Here is a 17,998-nt window from a genome sequence, read left to right as displayed (position 1 = left end):
GAAACCTCATCCCATGCCATTCTATAGGGTAAAAAAAAATCTGACTCCAAAGAAATAAAACAAGGGGCATTTCTATTTTGACCCGTGAAATAATTTCAACCCTGACCTTGCCAAAGACATCAAAGCAAGGGGTTTAACCTTTTTGCATCTCACCTATCCATACATAATATAGAGACTTTATATGTTCCATTCATGGTTATTTTGTTTAGATGGTGAGAGAAGGGAATATCTCTGAAAAAAGTACAATCAGTATCACCCCTCCCTCTCTCCACTGCACACCCTTAGGGATTTTCACTGGTTTTGTGAACACCTTGCCTTGTGATGAGAAGGGAGGCACTGAGGTGGTATGACGGGAGCTAGGAAATACGAAGTTTCAGGAGGAAAGAGGTCCCAAACGCTCACTTGACTTTTGCAACACGTTGGGTAAAGCCTGTGAACCACTCGTCGACTGCTCTGAGGACTACTTAACAATGGAAAAATAAGTACTGTTACAACAAAGAGTAGACCTGAACACCATAAGAGCTGCCGGACTTGGCTCTGACAATTTTTTGCTGTTTTTTTTTTTTCTTTGAAGTCTTTGATACTTTGTGTTAACAATGGCTCTCTCCATCCAAGCTGCACCACTTCCCCTTCAGGGAAATCATAACCATATCAATGAATTCAGTGTTTTGCTACAGGAGTAATTACAGTATCCCAAGTCCATCCTTTTGATTTCTCTGAGGAATCCAACACCGAGCAAAGGTGAGCTGTAAAGAAACAAGGTCTCTTATAAAAACGTACAGAAGTTTTTGGAACAGGTGAACTTCCTTCAAAATAAAAGATGAAGTAAAAGTAATTTGCATGTTATTGTTGGAAAATTTACTCGGCCTGGATTCTTTTACTGAGCTATGTTGGAAACGGGGGTAGGCATGTACGTGGTGAGATTTTTAAGCATTCCAGGCTGGATCGTCTTGCCCTGGCCGGACATATTCTCTTCAATGCTTTGGACTTGATGTTAGTTTAGAGTGCCTCCAGGAACCACATATAACCACAGAATTACAGAACTATTCAATACTTAGTAATAATCAGAGGTTTTGACTAAACCTTCACATCTCCACAAATCTGCTGACTCTGTAAGTCCTGAAGATGCCTTTGGACTGCTTTATGGATTCATGTGACCATCATTCCTGCCTCTCACGGAGAGGGTCTCAATGTATGTTACTGAATAGTTCAGGCATCAGGAAGATTCATCCCACAAGCCTGGACCCTCCAGAAGCTGCCATTTGGAGCAATTAAGATTTAGCTATTTAGATTTCATCTCTTAGAATTGTCTGACTTCCTCATTTTCTAGATTTAGAGTCCCCAGAGATTGTCTGGAGGATATGGGCCATTATGTGCTCTGCAACAGAAGCAAAGAAAAATATATTTTAGCCTTTAAAATTAGCTGCTAGCCATAATGTTGCAAAAAGAAAAGGACTTGTCCTTCTTTGCCTCTGAAACGGTTTTTCCACTAACTTCAGAACCCTTTACTCTCACCACTCATCCCTACGGACTTAGTTTTTAAATAACTGCTGCCTTTAAATGGCAGCTAGCAATCTGTATGTTCTCCACACGTGATGAAAGGAGCTCTCCAGACTCTAGATCCAGTTTGTAGGACTGGATGTTAATGGAGCTTGCACCAAACTTCGCAGGACTTGAGTCTCATGATGATAAACAATTTCAAGAGCAGTCCTAAGCGCTTAAATAGGGATCAGGAATGAAAACTCCCATTAGCTTCAGTGAGATTAGGATTTCAATCTAAACTGACTCCATTCTGCATTGTTAAAGGCTGTTAGTATCCCGTGTTGTGATTTACGGCCATATTTTCAGGACAGTTCACTACCCAGTGTGCTCGTCCTCTTGTGGAAATTGCTGGTTTCATTTTACTTTGCAGCTTAAATGAGAATCCATGTTTATTTACTGTATCTTATTTTTCAATATGGTTGCTGATGTTTAAAGCTCCAATTTTAAAAGATGTTCCATAAAATATTAAATCCAGCCATTATTTTTCCTTGGATCAGCGCAGAGACAGAAATGCAGCAGAAGGGCATGATACCAGTATCCTCCCCTTCCCCAAATCATTCAAAGTCAGCTTCAAAGTTAACACTGCCTTTGGGGGTTGTTTCATTTTGGTTTTATGTGTAAGAAGCATTCTGGCCCTTTGTTTTATAATTCATGCAGCACAATCTCAGCTTCTGTTTGAAATATATAATAAGCCTCTTATGTGGTTTTCTAGTAGACCTGTGTTTTGGCACAGCACCTGCCTATTCATGTTTATATGGAGAAGGAGGAGGAGGAATAATGGCAAAAGCAGTTTTGCATGGAAAACATCCAGGCAACAAGACCATGCCTTTTTTTTTAACCAAGTCCCGTATGAAAAGCAATTGCGATCTCTTTTGTTTTTAAAGTTATCAGAACTCAATTTTAATACAGCTCTGGAGCACTAAATATATACTTCATCATGAAAAGCACTCCCCTGTGATAATGCTGGACCACAACCACATTTGCTTTTCAGCATACTGCCTTTTGGATTCTGCTATGTTAATTTTCCTGTCACAGGAACTTTGACTGCACTTCTGGTGAAAGGTTTCTTACTCTTTAGAAGCATTTGTTTCTAATGATTTTACTGTAATTGTCTCAAATGTGCAGATTTCTTAAGCGCTTAAGAATCTTTACCTCCAGATTGTTCTACAACCCCCCCCAATGCAAAACTTCCACTGATGCCAATCATGTTACTGTTATTTCTTTCTAGCCTCTGTTTGTCTATCTATAGATGTGCTGCTTCTTACAGAGCCACCTTGTAATGTCCCTGGATCAGAGCTATTTGTTGCTTTACTTCTTTGCATCCAATTCTATTTCTAATCGTTTCTAACGTAACAATAATTGTTCTATTATTCCACATCAGTTTTAAAAATCCAGTAGCACAGCAGTACTATTAACCTGTTTAAGGGTTATTTAGAGTCATGTTTATAAACAAATACATATTGTGTTTTCTGTGTTGCAGTTAGTTTTAGGTGGTGCATCCAACAAACATACTCTCATACTGTCCAAGAAGACTGCTAGAACCCCAGATGTGATCTTCTGGAAGGGAGCAACAGCAGGGGCTAAAATCACTGTGTAAGCAGAAACACCAGTATTGCCAATAATCTGTCTGATTTCAAAACATGCTGTTGTTGTTTAGCAATACAGGATTGGTACAATATACCTAAATATGTTAATTATATTAGGCGCCATATACCTAAGGTTGGTATAATGCGACTAAAAAGTACTCCTATTATAGGGAGAACTTAAGTGGCCAAACCGCACTTGTAAAACCAGCACAGCTCTTCCAGTTAAAAGAGACGGTGCCGGGAAAATCAGTTTCTGCCAGTGCAACTGCATCTATGTTAGGGGTATCTGTAAACACAGCTGTGCTGGTCTGGAATCCCACTTCTTCACAGCCACTGAAAGCCTGAAACGCAGCTCTAACCTAATATTTTGAGGAGCTCTGTACCATCTTTAGCAAGACGCTAGTCTGTCTTGAAAATCTGGAGAGAGAAAAAGAGGCTGCAAATACACCCACTTAAATTTCAATAGATTTTTGAGATTCTTTTGTTCTACACACATTAAAATGAGGGACCAGAAATCAATTCCCTTCAAGGCAGGAAATGTGAGATAGAAGCCAAAAATATGACAAACCATTTGATTGTAATTAATCAAATCGCATGACTTTTTTTATTTTATTTAAACGTTAGCTACAAAACCCCAAAACACAGCTAAATAATAGACGTGCAGTAAATTAACGAAGCAAATGGCTTTATTTAATGGTAGCATTATATCACGATCAGTCCCAACCTTACCCTTCCAGTTAGAGGACCATTGGTGCTTGTTTCTGTTATTAATCCAGAGGATATGCTTCTCGTGTTCAGTGACCCAGTTCCAAGAAGTATCACAATATAGAAGCCTATTTTCCACTTAATAAACATGCATAATTCCTGTGAACGTTAGCACTGATTATGCACGCTTACACACTCTAGGGCATAATCATCCAAACCCAGTGAATTCAAAAGATCTGAAGGAAAATGTATTTGGCCCTCTAGACTGGAAGAAACCCTAAAGAATGATAGGAACAGTCCAGAATGTTTCATTGGTATATTTTATTTTAATGACACTTTTGCATATTAATTCCTTCAGCTCTCTGCCCACAATGCTAATGATGTTTTACGTTAAGATAAAAGAATTAAGGACCTTTTAGGATAGAAAAAAGGAAAATGAAGAAAGCAAGCAAGGATTAAGCTTAATAGTTAGGGTATTCGCTTTGAAGACGGCAACTGTAGGTTCCAGACTGTCCGATGCTATTTATCGCCATTTCCTGCAGAAAAGGAGGTTAATTGGGATATTGCCAGCAGCCCAGAAGGGCCTGTCTCATCACAGGTAGAGCAACGGGAGGGCGAGCAGTGCAGATTCAGACTCTTTACAGGGACAGGATAATTGATTCAGAGTTTCCTACAGCTTGATGAGTACTGAAACTACTGTGGTAAAGATAAGGCATTCGCATTATCTTTGTCACTTAAGAGAGAAAGAAAAAGGACTTCAGTCACTTGATTTTGCATTGACTTCTAATGTCCCAGATAGTTCTCTGCAGGAGAGGTTTGAAAGATGCAACTCTCATAGGAAAACAGATGCATTACCCTGGAGAAATGTAGAATTTAATACAAATTCCTGTCTTGAGCATTACCTTGTGGTTTTGCATTGGCACATTTGTTTAGAATCACATGCTGGCATGATTTTCAGCTTTCTCAGAATGGTATCCACAAATTTCTCCCCCTCCCAAGCTCTGTGCAGACTGTATGGGCAGCTAACTCGGTGTTTCAGCATTTAGTTCTCTTTGTGGCTATGGGCTTATACTATATAAACAATTCTCCAATAAACTATTTCAAAAACTGCTGAAGCATTCACCTTATTCAGCAACATGGAGGGAAACATGAGCCCTAATAGCTTGCCACAGATTCTGGATCCCAAGAAGAATCTATCCACCTAAAAATGTACCACTATTTTGTAGTGAATCTGTTGGATTGCAGACAATGCTGAATATGCAACAGTACAAAGTATATTTCTGCCTATTAGCTGCTTATTTAAAAGAGGTGTTCTTGACTAAATCTTTTTATAGACACTTCCACTAAAAGTGCTGCAAATAATTCTTCTGTAGAGTTTGTATAACTGCTGTTTATTTTAAGCACTGCATGATTTGTAGTCATAATGGAAACTTCAATAGCAAAGGCTTCCAAGCCAAGCTAGAGTAATTCCCACTTTGGTCGATAAAGTCTTCATCTACATCAGTAAACAGCACAGTCCAATTGATGCAAATACGTAGAGTGGAAGAGTTAGTGTGGCGGACCTGACCTCTACATCGCACAGGTTCTGGATGTTTTACTTCAGACCAACTCTACTTTATTAGCAGGCATTAGCTACAGTAATACATTAGGTGTGATCCCAGGACACATCTTCTGGTTACATTTCATCAAAAAAAATGCAGTTTCTGTGCCCCAAGATTGTGCACCCCACTCTGTAATTACGATGGAAAAGCAGTAAGTAGAGATAATGAGGAAATTCACCTCAAAATAGTGCTCCTGACATGTTTTTGCTCTTTAAGCTACGGATATTTTCTGTTGTGTGTGAGTAAAAGGAAAGAAGAGCTCTCTTTGCACCTTAGTCTGATGACCAACACCCTTTAACCAGTCCACATGAAAGTGCACCACACAACTGTCATGAACAAAGAAACGGTGTCATCTTAAGAAAATGTAAATGTGAACTGAAGATGTGTCTTGTATTTCTTTTCCAAATATATTTATCGGTGGAAATCTTCTTCAATAAAATCCAGTTCAGGCCAAGAGGTAAAATGTCATACCTCTTAACTATACCTTCATGCAGAGGAATTTTTAATCAATACGCGCTTCATACATTTTCACCCTGAATATGCATTAGAAGAGCTGAAATGCTGTTAGTGTAATCATAATGATTTGGGTCTCCTGCTGGTGGCTCCTCCTGGAAAGATCAAATTTCGCATCTGGGCTTTTGTCTGCAGCCAGCAGCCAGGGCGGGCAGAACGTCCTACATAGGAGAAGTCGCCGCCACTGACAGCACTCAGACCATTAGCTCCTCAGAGAGCCCAGGGACATTATTTTACAAGCATTTCTGTCACAGAAGGAGAAGGAAAGCTCTGGATTTACTACAGCTAATCATATTTCTCCTCTGCAAAATTAGCATTTCGCCCTGTATGTAGATGTTATATATAGAATGACAACAAACTGGACTAAATATATGAGAGTCCCATTACAGAGCAGATCTCAAAACCTGTAACTACCAAAGCAAGAGAGACAATCTTATTTGATGTGGATATCTAAAAATACATGAGGCCATAAAACTAAAAGCCAGATACTGCTGCAGAGCTGTCTCCAAATTTCAAGAGCAAAATCCTGCTATGCTCTTCACGTTATTTTTTACACTACTGTTTTTGTAAACATGATACTGAGTTTACTCTCTGATATTTCTTCATGAGCAAAGTATCTTGTGAAATATCTGTGAACACTTCAAACATCCCTTTGAAGGGAGGAAGTCCTAACAGCTTCAAGCTATTTTCAGAAGGTATCTTCTCATTAAAAAAAAAAAAAAAAATTAATCCCTTTATTGCAATTTGCCAAAAAATAAAATAATGATTTCTAAAGAGTTAAATGTTTGACGTACTTCATTTGGAACCCATACTTTGTAAAAACCATTTACTTTCCGCAGAAACATGTAAGAGAAATTATTAGATGTCTGATCTTGCTGGATGTGCACCGAGTACTATTTAAAATGGATGCTACGAATTATCAGTCAATAACAAGCAAAATACCTGAGGCAGTAAAAATTCTTTCATTTGAAAATAACAGTTATTACAAAGTCAGTCGTTTATTAAGAAAAGAATTGTGAGGCAACGTCTTGAGCCATGAATATTAAAATATGAAGACAGAAGCTTATTTATGTAAGCTGGAGTTAGCAGTGGTAGAAGGAAAAAAGGGCTAGGTAATTGCAGAGTGATGTGGTTCAAGGCTGAAGAAATGTAGGAAAGGACTGGAGCACGCATTTAAGGGAAAAGACAGTCCCACTTGTCTGCGGAAATTGTCAATGTGCTCAGTATTAACTACTTAAATTTGAAAGGCTTTTTTATTTTTATTCAGCCCCACATTGTATGAACCATTCTGATCCTACTGTTCATCATCGCCATCCAATATTTTTACTAATTAAAATTACTTTGAAGTCTCTGACCTTTAGGCAGACACTCGATTCTGAATTAAAATATAATTATCTTTGTAACAGGAATACACTTCTTATGCTGCCCCCATAGTCTTCTTGTTACAGAATAAATACATAATAAATGTAAGGAAAAGACTACATTGAACTTGATAATATAATGAAAAATAATAAGAAAATACACCGAGCAGCCTGGTTTTCCTTTCCTATATAATGAGGGCAAAGAGACATTAGGGAAAAAATAAAGGCAACACTTAAAATTTAAGGAAAGAAATCCTTTGTGCACAGTGTGTAATTTATCTGCAGGACATGCTGCCACGCAACTTCACCACTTTTGCTGAAACCAAAAGGAGGACGGTCTTTTATATGAGTAGGTCCAGCAATCACAGGGTTTATATTCCAGTGGTATTACACAGGTACAGCGCTGTTTACTGAACAGGGCCACAAAAGACTCTTTGAAGGTGAAAGAGACCCATAAATTACAGAGTGCAGAGAATATATTTATTGTGGGTAAATCACAGCTTTTTTTCTAAACTTGTGGTTCCGGTCGCTGCAGCTATACGAATTGCTGGTGTGACGAGAGCAGCACTTCCCGTTTGAAGACTTCCCCATTGAATTTCCCATTGAAGACTCCTCGTCTTCACCATTGCTTCTCCTTGCAAAGGTGTTCCTTAGTCTAAACGACTGGCAATTCTTGACCATATGTTTGCTTTACGTTACCATGCAATCTTTTCTACAGTCAAATAATAAGAACTTAATAAATAACTTACTTTTACGTAGAGCTGCTGAAACTCCTCAAGGTTCAGTCTACCGCTTGGACAGTCCTTTAGAAATCCTTTGTACCACTGTTTTAGCTCGTGTTCATTGAACTCCGTGCTCTTCACCAGATCCTCCATCACCTCAGGGGCCAGCTTGCTATTCTGTTTCCCCATTCTGCCTTAAGAAGAAATAAATTAATACAATTAGCCAAGTTGCTGTGAAGATTTTAAACTGGAATTAGCGACAAAGCTGGAACACCTCACTTGTTTCGTACTCACTGCTGCTTTTAGTCAAACGCAACCTCACAGATTCACTAGTGAACAGGAACCTAAGCTATGCTTGAATATTAGAGGCTGAAAATGGTGAAAAAGACAGCACTCTTCTTTCATTTAGAAGAATGATCTTCTTCATTCTTAAGACCCAGAGACAGACTGCTAATTTCCCTTCACATTAGGTAATTTCTAGCTTTTCTTTACACTAAGGCTGAAAAAGATGACTTCACTTTTTCTCTGACTCTAACAAAAAATTTTCACAGGTTCAGGGATGTCCACAAAATTCCTCTTCATCTTTGACTTGAAAATCTGATACAACACTCAGGTTAGCAGGTATTCCTCACAGGGACAAGGCTGTGGACAGACAGGCTTGTAACATACGGAATCACGGAATCACGGAATCACGGAATCTTCAGAGTTGGAAGGGACCTCTAGAGATCATCTAGTCCAACTCCCCTGCTAGAGCAGGATTGCCTAAAGCACATCCCTCAGGGCTGCATCCAGGCGGGTCTTGAAAATCTCCAGAGAAGGGGACTCCACAACCTCCCTGGGCAGCCTGTTCCAGTGCTCTGTCACCCTCACTGTAAAGAAGTTTTTCCGTGTATTTGAACGGAACTTCCTATGTTCTAGCTTGTGCCCATTGCCCCTTGTCCTGTCGCTGGGAACCATTGAAAAGAGCCTGGCTCCGTCCTCCTTAAACCCACCCTTTAGGTACTTGTAAACATTAATCAGGTCCCCCCTCAGCCTTCTCTTCTCCAGGCTAAAGAGTCCCAGCTCTTTCAGCCTTTCCTCATAAGGGAGGTGCTCCAGTCCCATAATCATCTTGGTTGCCCTACAACACTGTATGTTCCATTGGGAGGAAGCGATGCAAGAGTCCACAGACTTGGTCTCAAAAAACAACGAAACCAAACTGGAAATATAAATGTAATTCGTAAATGCATGCATATATACATGTATCTATATATATAAGTATATGTATATATTTACAGCCTAGTTGATACACAATAGATGGTTTATATATCATCACTGTTACCTCTGGAGATATCCACTACACTACACTTACTAAAAACAAAAAATACAGAAATGCAAAATATGCATGTGTGTATAGATAAATACAGTAACTTCAGTACTACTTGTGTTGGCCCTTTCCACGTCCATTGATGTTTGACCAAAGATGTCCCTTGAGAAAAATTTTGAGAAATCCTTTTCTTTAACTTTTTCCAATTCTACTGCATTTTGTTTCATGACAGGAGATGTCTTTCAGTTATTTTTTCATCAGCTGACAGACAGTACTTAACTTGTTCTGTACAGAACTGCAAAGCGATGAATAATTTCTTTGCTGAGCCTAGCTTAGCATTTCCATTTTTATCTCCCAGTATAGCATCTGTCTCTAATGACAGCACCACATTGAATGCATTGATTTCTAGTCCGTATCACCACCCATTCCTGATATTAATCTATTGCTTTTGGCATCTTCCCCTATTTCTAAGGGGAAGTCTCTTTCTTCTCAGAAGGACATACTTTGCTCTGTTCCAACAAATAAGTGTATTTATATAACTTCCTTTATGGGAACCTTCCTTGAGCAGGCCCAAAGTTAACCATTCCTCTTGGTCTGTGTGTGGCCAACACATCCGCCAGTGCCATGCTACCAGTGGCACCAGGTCTCTTCCTGAAACACCTCATGGCCCCTATCCCCTTTGGCAATGGTCCTCCCTGGTCTGTCCTCACCCCTTCTCACAGCCCCAGCCCACCAGGACAACCAGGGCTGGCAGCAAACCCCTTTGACAAGACAGGACACGACTTGGCCTCACAAACATCCCTGACACAGAGAAGGAAGGTGTCTTTCATCAAAGCATTCAGCTGGTACAAGGTTGGGAAATTTGGTCATCGGAAAGTACAAAATGCCACAACCCATCGGGCTACAAAATCCAGCCAGAAATGTCTCAATGCCTTTGCGACGTGGCTGATAGACAAATGTAACTGGAGGTGGAAGTGGGCCACCATTTCTTGGGGTGCTTCCAGCAAGCAGGTCCTCCTTCTCCAGGCTCTGCACACCCTTCCTCTACCAACCCTGCGAGATGCTGCAGTGCTTTCTTGCTCGAGGCCCTGCATCTTCTCTGAACTACAAGAACATGCTGCAAGGACTCACACAGCTTTTAATTAAGGGCAGCACACTGCTTGCTCTAAACTTACTTTGAAGCTTTGCCAAGCTCCCATCCACACGTTTTGGTAAACTTAGCACAGATATGGGAGAGTTCAACCTTTCAGTTAATTGCCACAGGCCTAATTGTACATGCGGATATCCAGAAATAAGCCATTTTGACTAAATGATGGGTTTTCAATTTATAGTATTTAGAACAATTGCCCCAGCCTTATCTTTGAAGCCCCCATCTTCTCATGTATGACATTGACCTAATTTGGCATAATCTGAATTTAAATCCCGTAGAGACTAAAGTATACTAATACAGTTATTTCTCTAGCTCCAACTCAGATGGCTTTTAAGTGAAACAACAGACTGGTTTATTTGTTTTATTCTTTAAGGGGCCTGTTTACTTCCCCTTTTTTCTTTTTTTTCCTTTAAACTCTGTTACCCTTTGCAGTCATAAGGTACTTTGCTTAGGACCCAGAGGACCCTTAAAGATTCTCAGCAATTATACTAACTACCTTAGGTAGATTCATAAGGCATTTTCCGGCTCCCTTAATTTAGCCAAGTGTGCTTTTACTTGAATCTTTTCACCTCGATTCTTGTCCCCATTAACATTTAACTGAACAACACTTGCACATGAAAAAAAGCATCTTCAGTGGGCAAAACCCGTGTGGTTTTGACTGACAAATTTTCTGTAATAGCAGCTTTTCTGTATTTATCATGTTAGCTTTACAGCCCTTGGACTTGGCACTACGCAGAGGTGGAAGCAGACAGAACTGTGAATCTCAGCACTTTCACCCAAATTTAGCTGTGTTATTTTCAGTACCGTGGACATAAAACAGGTATGTAAGAATACATGAATAAGGAGCTGGACAAACTTATCCACACATAACATTTTCTACCATCAGACCTCTGTGCCTCTGCGATACAGGTCCCCAGTTTTGGTCAGCTGCTTGTTCTGCCATAGGCCATCCAATAAGTCCCAAACACCTTCCAGCCATCCCTGATGCACCTCACCATGTAATATCCTCTAGTAAGTCAAAACCACAGTTGGCACCTTGATAAACACTTTCAGAAACTGTTTTTTCCACAGAACCAAACCAGTATTTGAGGAAGGTATAATTTGGGACCGCTGGGTTCTGTACTCTTATCTGCTGCTCCAGCACAGTACGGTGCATAATCTGCGGGGCTCTGTTTGAGACGAGGGACTGAACAACCCGACCAAGCTGGTCACAATGCCTTCCTGTAATTAGAGGCACTCATTCTTTCTTCCCATTTTAAAGTTCTTTTCTTATGGAATTGAATTACAATCTGCAAGAAAGCTCGAGAGCCTCATATAATTATCAAATATAAACTCACACTTCTGGCTCTGGGAGATCCAGCTTATTTGAGAATAAAAACTCAAATACATAGATTATCTAGTTAATCATATTCTGACATCTTCTAGAGTTTCATTGAATCTCTTATTATTATTGAAAAAGTACAATCACCCATTAGCAATGAGTACGCCACTGCCAACACATTTAATTTTCTAAAATGAAAACTATTTTTAATTAACTTATAATCATGGTTTCCCAAACATGTTTTTTCCTTGTGAAAATCTATGAATATGCATTAGCAAAAGACAGGAGAGAACAGCTGCACAATCACTAAGTTTTCAAGAGGAGGAAAGGTCACTCTGCAAGCATTTCTTTGTCTAGTAAATTTTATTCTTTTAAACTACAAATTTGTTTCCAACTTCCATGCTTCCAGCCATGCAATGTGACAATCCAACCACAGTTGTTCATCTTCTGTTGTGTTTTCTGATTGGCAAAAATCATGAAAGGGAAAAAAAACAACAACAAAACAAACAAATGCAAAAGCAACATGCTTCGATTCCAAAACATCATGGGGCAGAGATTCACAATAAACACGCAACCGGGTATGTGGGTGGCACTGAGCATCAGTAAAGGTGTCAAGTCTGTTCCCAATGAGATTGCTCTGGCAGGAGAACGCTTATTAATATTAGCAAGGGCAACACAATCCAGATTAGAGATCGTGAAAAACACTAAAACTCTACTGTTGTGCCACAAGTAGCAACAGCAATGAAGGATGAGTTTAAAAAAAACCTGGAAATGCTACAAAGAGGCCATCAGCTACCCAGAGAAACAAGCTTTTCAGAAATGCTTAGTATAGTAGCACTTCGGTACTTCATTAAGTAACACCTTAATTGCTGCTTTTACAGGTCCATAAGAGGGCTGGATTTAAAAGATGGAATTTTATTAAGCAACCAATCCCCAACCCGAAGCAGCGGGGGCTGTGCAGGATGTATAAGGATGTATTTGCCTGCTCTTTGCCCCGCTGGCCCTCAGGAGGTCCACGCCAGCCAGCCCGGGAAGCAGGAAAGGGCTGCAGCAGGAGCTGGAAGTTACTCTAAAATGACTCAGCAGCACGGCTTAGCGAACTGATTTTATATATGATTTACTGGGGGCTTTGGAGGTAATGGGCATTAAGTCACATGCAGGAAGAGGAAGACAGTTCCTCCAGTTTTAAGACCATAGCAGATTTTAAAACAGTTTTTCCCTTTTAATATCTTTTTTTTCAATGCCTTTCCTGCAATGCTATTGTGTCCCATAAATGCTTGTGCTGTTTCAAAAGCTCTCCGCTCTCCATGCGATCACCATCAAACCTCCTGGCCAATGGCAAGGTTTTTTTCCCTGGAATATTTTACAGAAATTCCTGTACCGGTTTATCAGGTCTGCCTCTCCCACTTGGCTTGCCAGTGCTAAACTCCCAGTGTAAGCACAGTTTCACAAAACAAAATTCTATTAAAGACCTAAGAAGAAGGAAAAAAAAAAAGTTCAGTAGCAAAACATGACTTACGGAAGCTTGTTTGCTGTTTAATGATTTCAGAACACCCCCAAACTGTTGCTAACGCAGCTCCATTCCCACCTGCTTCCTCTTCCCCCTCCTCTCCGTTCCCCTTTGGCCTCCACAGCAAGTGTTCAATGTTCAAAGGGACCAAGTGCAAACAAATATAACTCTGGCTGTTCCTAAGTAACGGAGTGCTGCTGAAGATCTCATATTTGTGCTGAAAAAGGACACAAATTCCTTTGAGAAGACAGCACCAACGATGTCCAACTATGTTCCTAAAAACCTAGTTCTGTGTCATTTTGCATGCTTTCCTTAATCCCAGTTATATAAAGCCATTTTCTTTTCGAGTTACGTTAGGAGAATGTTACCAGCAGGTTGAAGGAGGTGATCCTTCTGCTCTGCTCAACACCAGTGAGAAAAACCTGGAGTGCTGGGTCCAGTGCTGGGCTCCCCATACCAGACAGACATGGATTTAGTGGAGGGAGTCCAGCAAAGGGCCACGAAGGTGATGAAGGGACTGGAAATACATACAACATACAAGGAAAGGCTGAGAGAGCTGGGGTTGTTGAGCCCGGAGAAGAGAAGGCTCAGGACGTCTTATCAATGTGTGTCTAAATACCCAATGGTGGGAACAAAGACGGCCGAGCCAGCCTCCTCTCAGGGGTACCCGGAGAGACAAGAGGCAATGGGCACAAACTAAAATTCAGGAAATTCTGTCTGAATGTAAGAAAGTTTTTTTACTGTGCAGGTGATCAAACACTGAAACAGGTTACCCAGAACAGTTGTGGAGTCTCCATCCTTGAAGATACTCAAAACCCAACTGGACACAGCTCTGAGCATACACCTCTAGCTGACCCTGCCTGAGCAGGGGGCTGGACTAGAGCATCTCCAGATGCCCCCTCCAACCTCAGTGGGCCTATAATTCTGTGAAACAGCTAGTGGGAAATGGGGCAGTCATACCATCTACCTTTTGGTATCCACAGAGGCTGCCTAGTTTCACTAAATTCCCTCCATGGGTAGCTGAGAGAAAAAGGGCTCATCCAAAGGAACATTTGGAGAAGATGTGCTGGTGACTGCAGTCACCTCCCTCCCCTCACCGACTCCAGGAGTGCAGGGAGATTTGCCTTACGTCCCTGGGCACAGGCACCTAACTGAACGGGGCTACCCCAACTTATCTCAGTATATTTTGGTTGCTTTGATACCTGCCCATGTTCATGCTCTTGTTTTCCCAGTAATCCTGCCTGAGCTGACGGGGTGAGTCAACCAACATCTCTGCAGCCTCGTGAGGTCTGTGCATTAAATGAGTTCCCTTGTATGATGCATGTTTTTCTTGCTCTTCCCTGGCTCTGGGAAACAGGAATGAGTCGTGTGGACGATGCCAGAAGCAAATGACAACACTCACTTTGCCAGCTCAGCTGTGCTGGCAGGCACTCATTAGGTTGGAAGGAAAGCTGTGCTTCATTCCCACCCCTCTGCCCACTCCCAGCCCACAAGCTCCCACAGGAACGTGCTGATTCCTGAGGACTACATGTGAAATCCAGGCATTGAGCAGGCAAGTGTGGTGGGTGTCTTTGCAATCTTTGACACAATGCAAATCTATAAACGGTACATTAAACACTGTATAGACTCCCGCATACATACATATATAGGGGTAACAAACCCCCAAACAATTAAACGCTGGGAAAAGCAGAGAACTATGTGTATAATCTACAATAACAGAATAATTTTCATATTATTTTTGAGCAGGCTGTTTATCAAATTTCCAGCTGTGTGCTGATAATAACTATAACTCCTGACAGCTCCCAGAATTGTTCCTTTCTCCTCAGGCTACTTCTGACACTGCCTTTTCTCTAGTAATGGAGGATAGATGGAAGCAGGCTATCACGACACACAGATGCTTCATTCCTTCAAATACACTTATTGTTTCACAGAAGAAGAAATCCAGAGCTGTAGCCTGTCTTTCACACACAAAAACCCCAACGATCTCATACCCAAAGCTCCATGGGAGTAAGTACCCAAGGAACAGTACAAGTGGAAAAGAACAGGAATTTTCATATCCAAAGGCTACAACTAAAATGGCCTTGTGCAGTGCTTTAACGGCAGATGACACCAAGCTGAGTGGTGCAGTTGACATGCTAGAGGGAAGGGATGCCATCCAGAGGGACCTTGGCAGGCTGGAGAAGTGGGCCCAAGCAAACCTCATGAAGTTCAACAAGGCCAAGTGCAGGGTCCTGCACCTGGGTCAGGGCAATCCCCCGTATCAATGCAGACTGGGGGATGAATGGATTAAGACCATCTCTGCAGAGAAGGACCAGGGGATATTGGGGTCATGGACCTGTTGGAGTGGGTCCAGAGGAAGGCCACGCAAATTATCAGAAGGGTGGAACACCTCTCCTATGAAGAAAGGCTGAGAGAGTTGGGGTTGTTTAGCCTGGAGAAGAGAAGGTTCCCTCCAGCCTTTCAATATATCAAGGGGGCTTAGAAGAAAGACAGAGAGAGACTTTTTACCAAGTCCTATAGTGACAGTACAAGTTTTAAACTGAAGAAGGATAGAGTTAGATTGGATATAAGGCAAAATTTTTTTTTTTTTTTTTACAATGAGGGTAGTGAGACACTGGAACAGGTTGCCCAGAGAAGTTGTGGACGCCCCATCCCTGGAAGTGTCCAAGGCCAGGCTGGATGGGGCTTTGAGCAGCCTGGTCTAGTGGGAGGTGTCCCTGCCCATGGCAGGGGGTTGGAACTGGATGATCTTTAAGGTGCCTTCCAACCCAAACCATTCTACGATTCTATGGTTCTAGGTATATGTAGAGTTAATATACTTTCATGATATGGGCCCATCAGTGACCTAAGGAACACGTTGTTCTACCCACTCAGAAGCAAAACTCACCCTGAACTACCACCTTTCTCCTTCACACAACACATACAGATCTATTCTGAGATTTTAACCAAACTTACGCTTCCCATCCCAAAATGAAGTCCACCAGTAAAAAACAGGAAGAATTTGTGTGTTTGTATAACACTATACTGAAGTTAGAAACAGTCATAATTTACTGCTTATAACATAAACCTCAAACTAAAGGTGAAATAACCAGGCTGTGTTCTGCTTTATATTGCACTACGGCAAAAACTGGAATAAATCCAGTGATTTCAGATTACTTTACTGGCTTTACCAAAGATCAGATTCAGGCCTGCAATCTTTCTGTGTAAAAGAAATGGGAAAAAATAGAGAGTAATGACATTAAGGAATGAAATTATCCAACTGAATTGAATAATAAATGGAGAGAAGAGGTTTAAGCAAAAGAAGAGAGATATATTTTTAAATTTTATTTGAAATGAGATGGATATTCAATTAGATTCAAGCAATAAAAAAAACATTTGAAAGGGTAAAAGCTGTGCGGGAGGATGCTCTAACACAACGACTGGTATGTAGGGCTTTTCTTCTCTAGGTGAATTTATTTCATTAAAAGTGTGGATTTGTTTTCTGTTGAGTCCGGAATAAAAGAAAAAAGGGAGTTCTCTACATTTTCAGCATGAAAATCAAAGGCAATACCAGACTCACCAGTAGCTCCACTGTTGATGCACCCCTGTGGGTGCCCAATGGTGAAGCTTGTGTATAAACTAACCTGCAGACACGTGGTCTGAAGTACATCGCAGGGTCTTATTTCTAACCCCCCCTTCTCATTTGGACTGGGACACTGCTTACAGCATGCCATAGCTGGCTTTCCTCCTTTGCAGGTGGAGATAGGAGGAGGTACGTAGCTGAAAGCAGAGACTTGCCTGGGTTGTTCAACAAGACACAAGTGCTCAGAAAAGCTTCCAGGCTCTACCACTCAGCGTTGGACTTGGAGGAAGAGGGACAAAATCCCTCTTTTGTTTGCTTTTTCTCTCAGACTCTTTTCAGACCACAAGGAGGAGTCTCCCTATTTCTACAGAAAGCTTAGGCTCTGGATGATCAGTGGTGCATAAAAAATTTTTACATCCTCCTTAACTCTGTCCTTTGGCTTTGTTGCATGCCACAACTCAAACTTGTTTGGGGTTTGGTTTATTTTTTCACATCTACTTCTCCAATATTTCAACAGAATTTGGTGACTTATATGTTCTAGAGAATTAGTGATTAATTTCTGAAGAGAACAATATGCTTGTTAATCCTGAGTGTCAGACAAACATGTAAGTACATCTGTTGCCATAGTTTCATTTTGCTATTGGTCCAGCTTCTATCAACTGTGGTGATCAGCAAGTAACAAGGAGGTCTGAGTTGAGGAAGAAGCCTCATTTTTCAGCACTGAGTATTTTTTTCACTGATCTATTCTCTTCATTTTTTTCCTCATAAATAATAATCTTAAAATACATGCAGACCATTTACTGTACCTTTTTGTAACAATTCATATGCTGGATACCATTCCAACCACCTGAGTGATGGTTAGTCTGATTATCCAGAGTGCTCCAACATCAGAGCTTTAATTGCTGTGACAAGTTTGTTATACGCCTTATACCAAATATAGTAGTTTTTGATTACTTTCTCTGAGGTTTTATTCTAGAATATGGTTTCTGATAGATGTTCTCTCTTGAGATGCCCTGATATGTTAACAGAGAAATCTGTAACCTCTTGGATATCACTAGTTCAGAGTGGCCACTGGAACAAGTTATGTGTCAGCACTGATGATCAATCACTTTCCAAGCT

The 17,998-nt window shown here is 40.8% G+C and overlaps 1 protein-coding gene across 2 annotated transcripts in view; it reads right to left on the bottom strand.

Annotated features, from left to right (window-relative positions):
* The window catches only part of VSNL1 (visinin like 1), a 92,160-nt gene that overhangs the window by 43,740 nt on the left and 30,422 nt on the right, over window positions 1-17,998 (bottom strand). For both annotated transcript variants that reach the window (XM_054196155.1, XM_054196156.1), the window contains exon 2: window positions 8,058-8,224. In XM_054196155.1, the coding sequence (XP_054052130.1) occupies window positions 8,058-8,219 (162 nt within the window). In that variant the 5' untranslated portion in view covers window positions 8,220-8,224. The remainder of the gene's footprint in view (window positions 1-8,057; window positions 8,225-17,998) is intronic.

The sequence above is a fragment of the Rissa tridactyla genome, chromosome 3 (genome assembly GCF_028500815.1).
Source record: "Rissa tridactyla isolate bRisTri1 chromosome 3, bRisTri1.patW.cur.20221130, whole genome shotgun sequence".
Lineage (NCBI taxonomy): Eukaryota > Metazoa > Chordata > Aves > Charadriiformes > Laridae > Rissa > Rissa tridactyla.
This window is presented reverse-complemented; position numbering and strand designations above follow the sequence as displayed.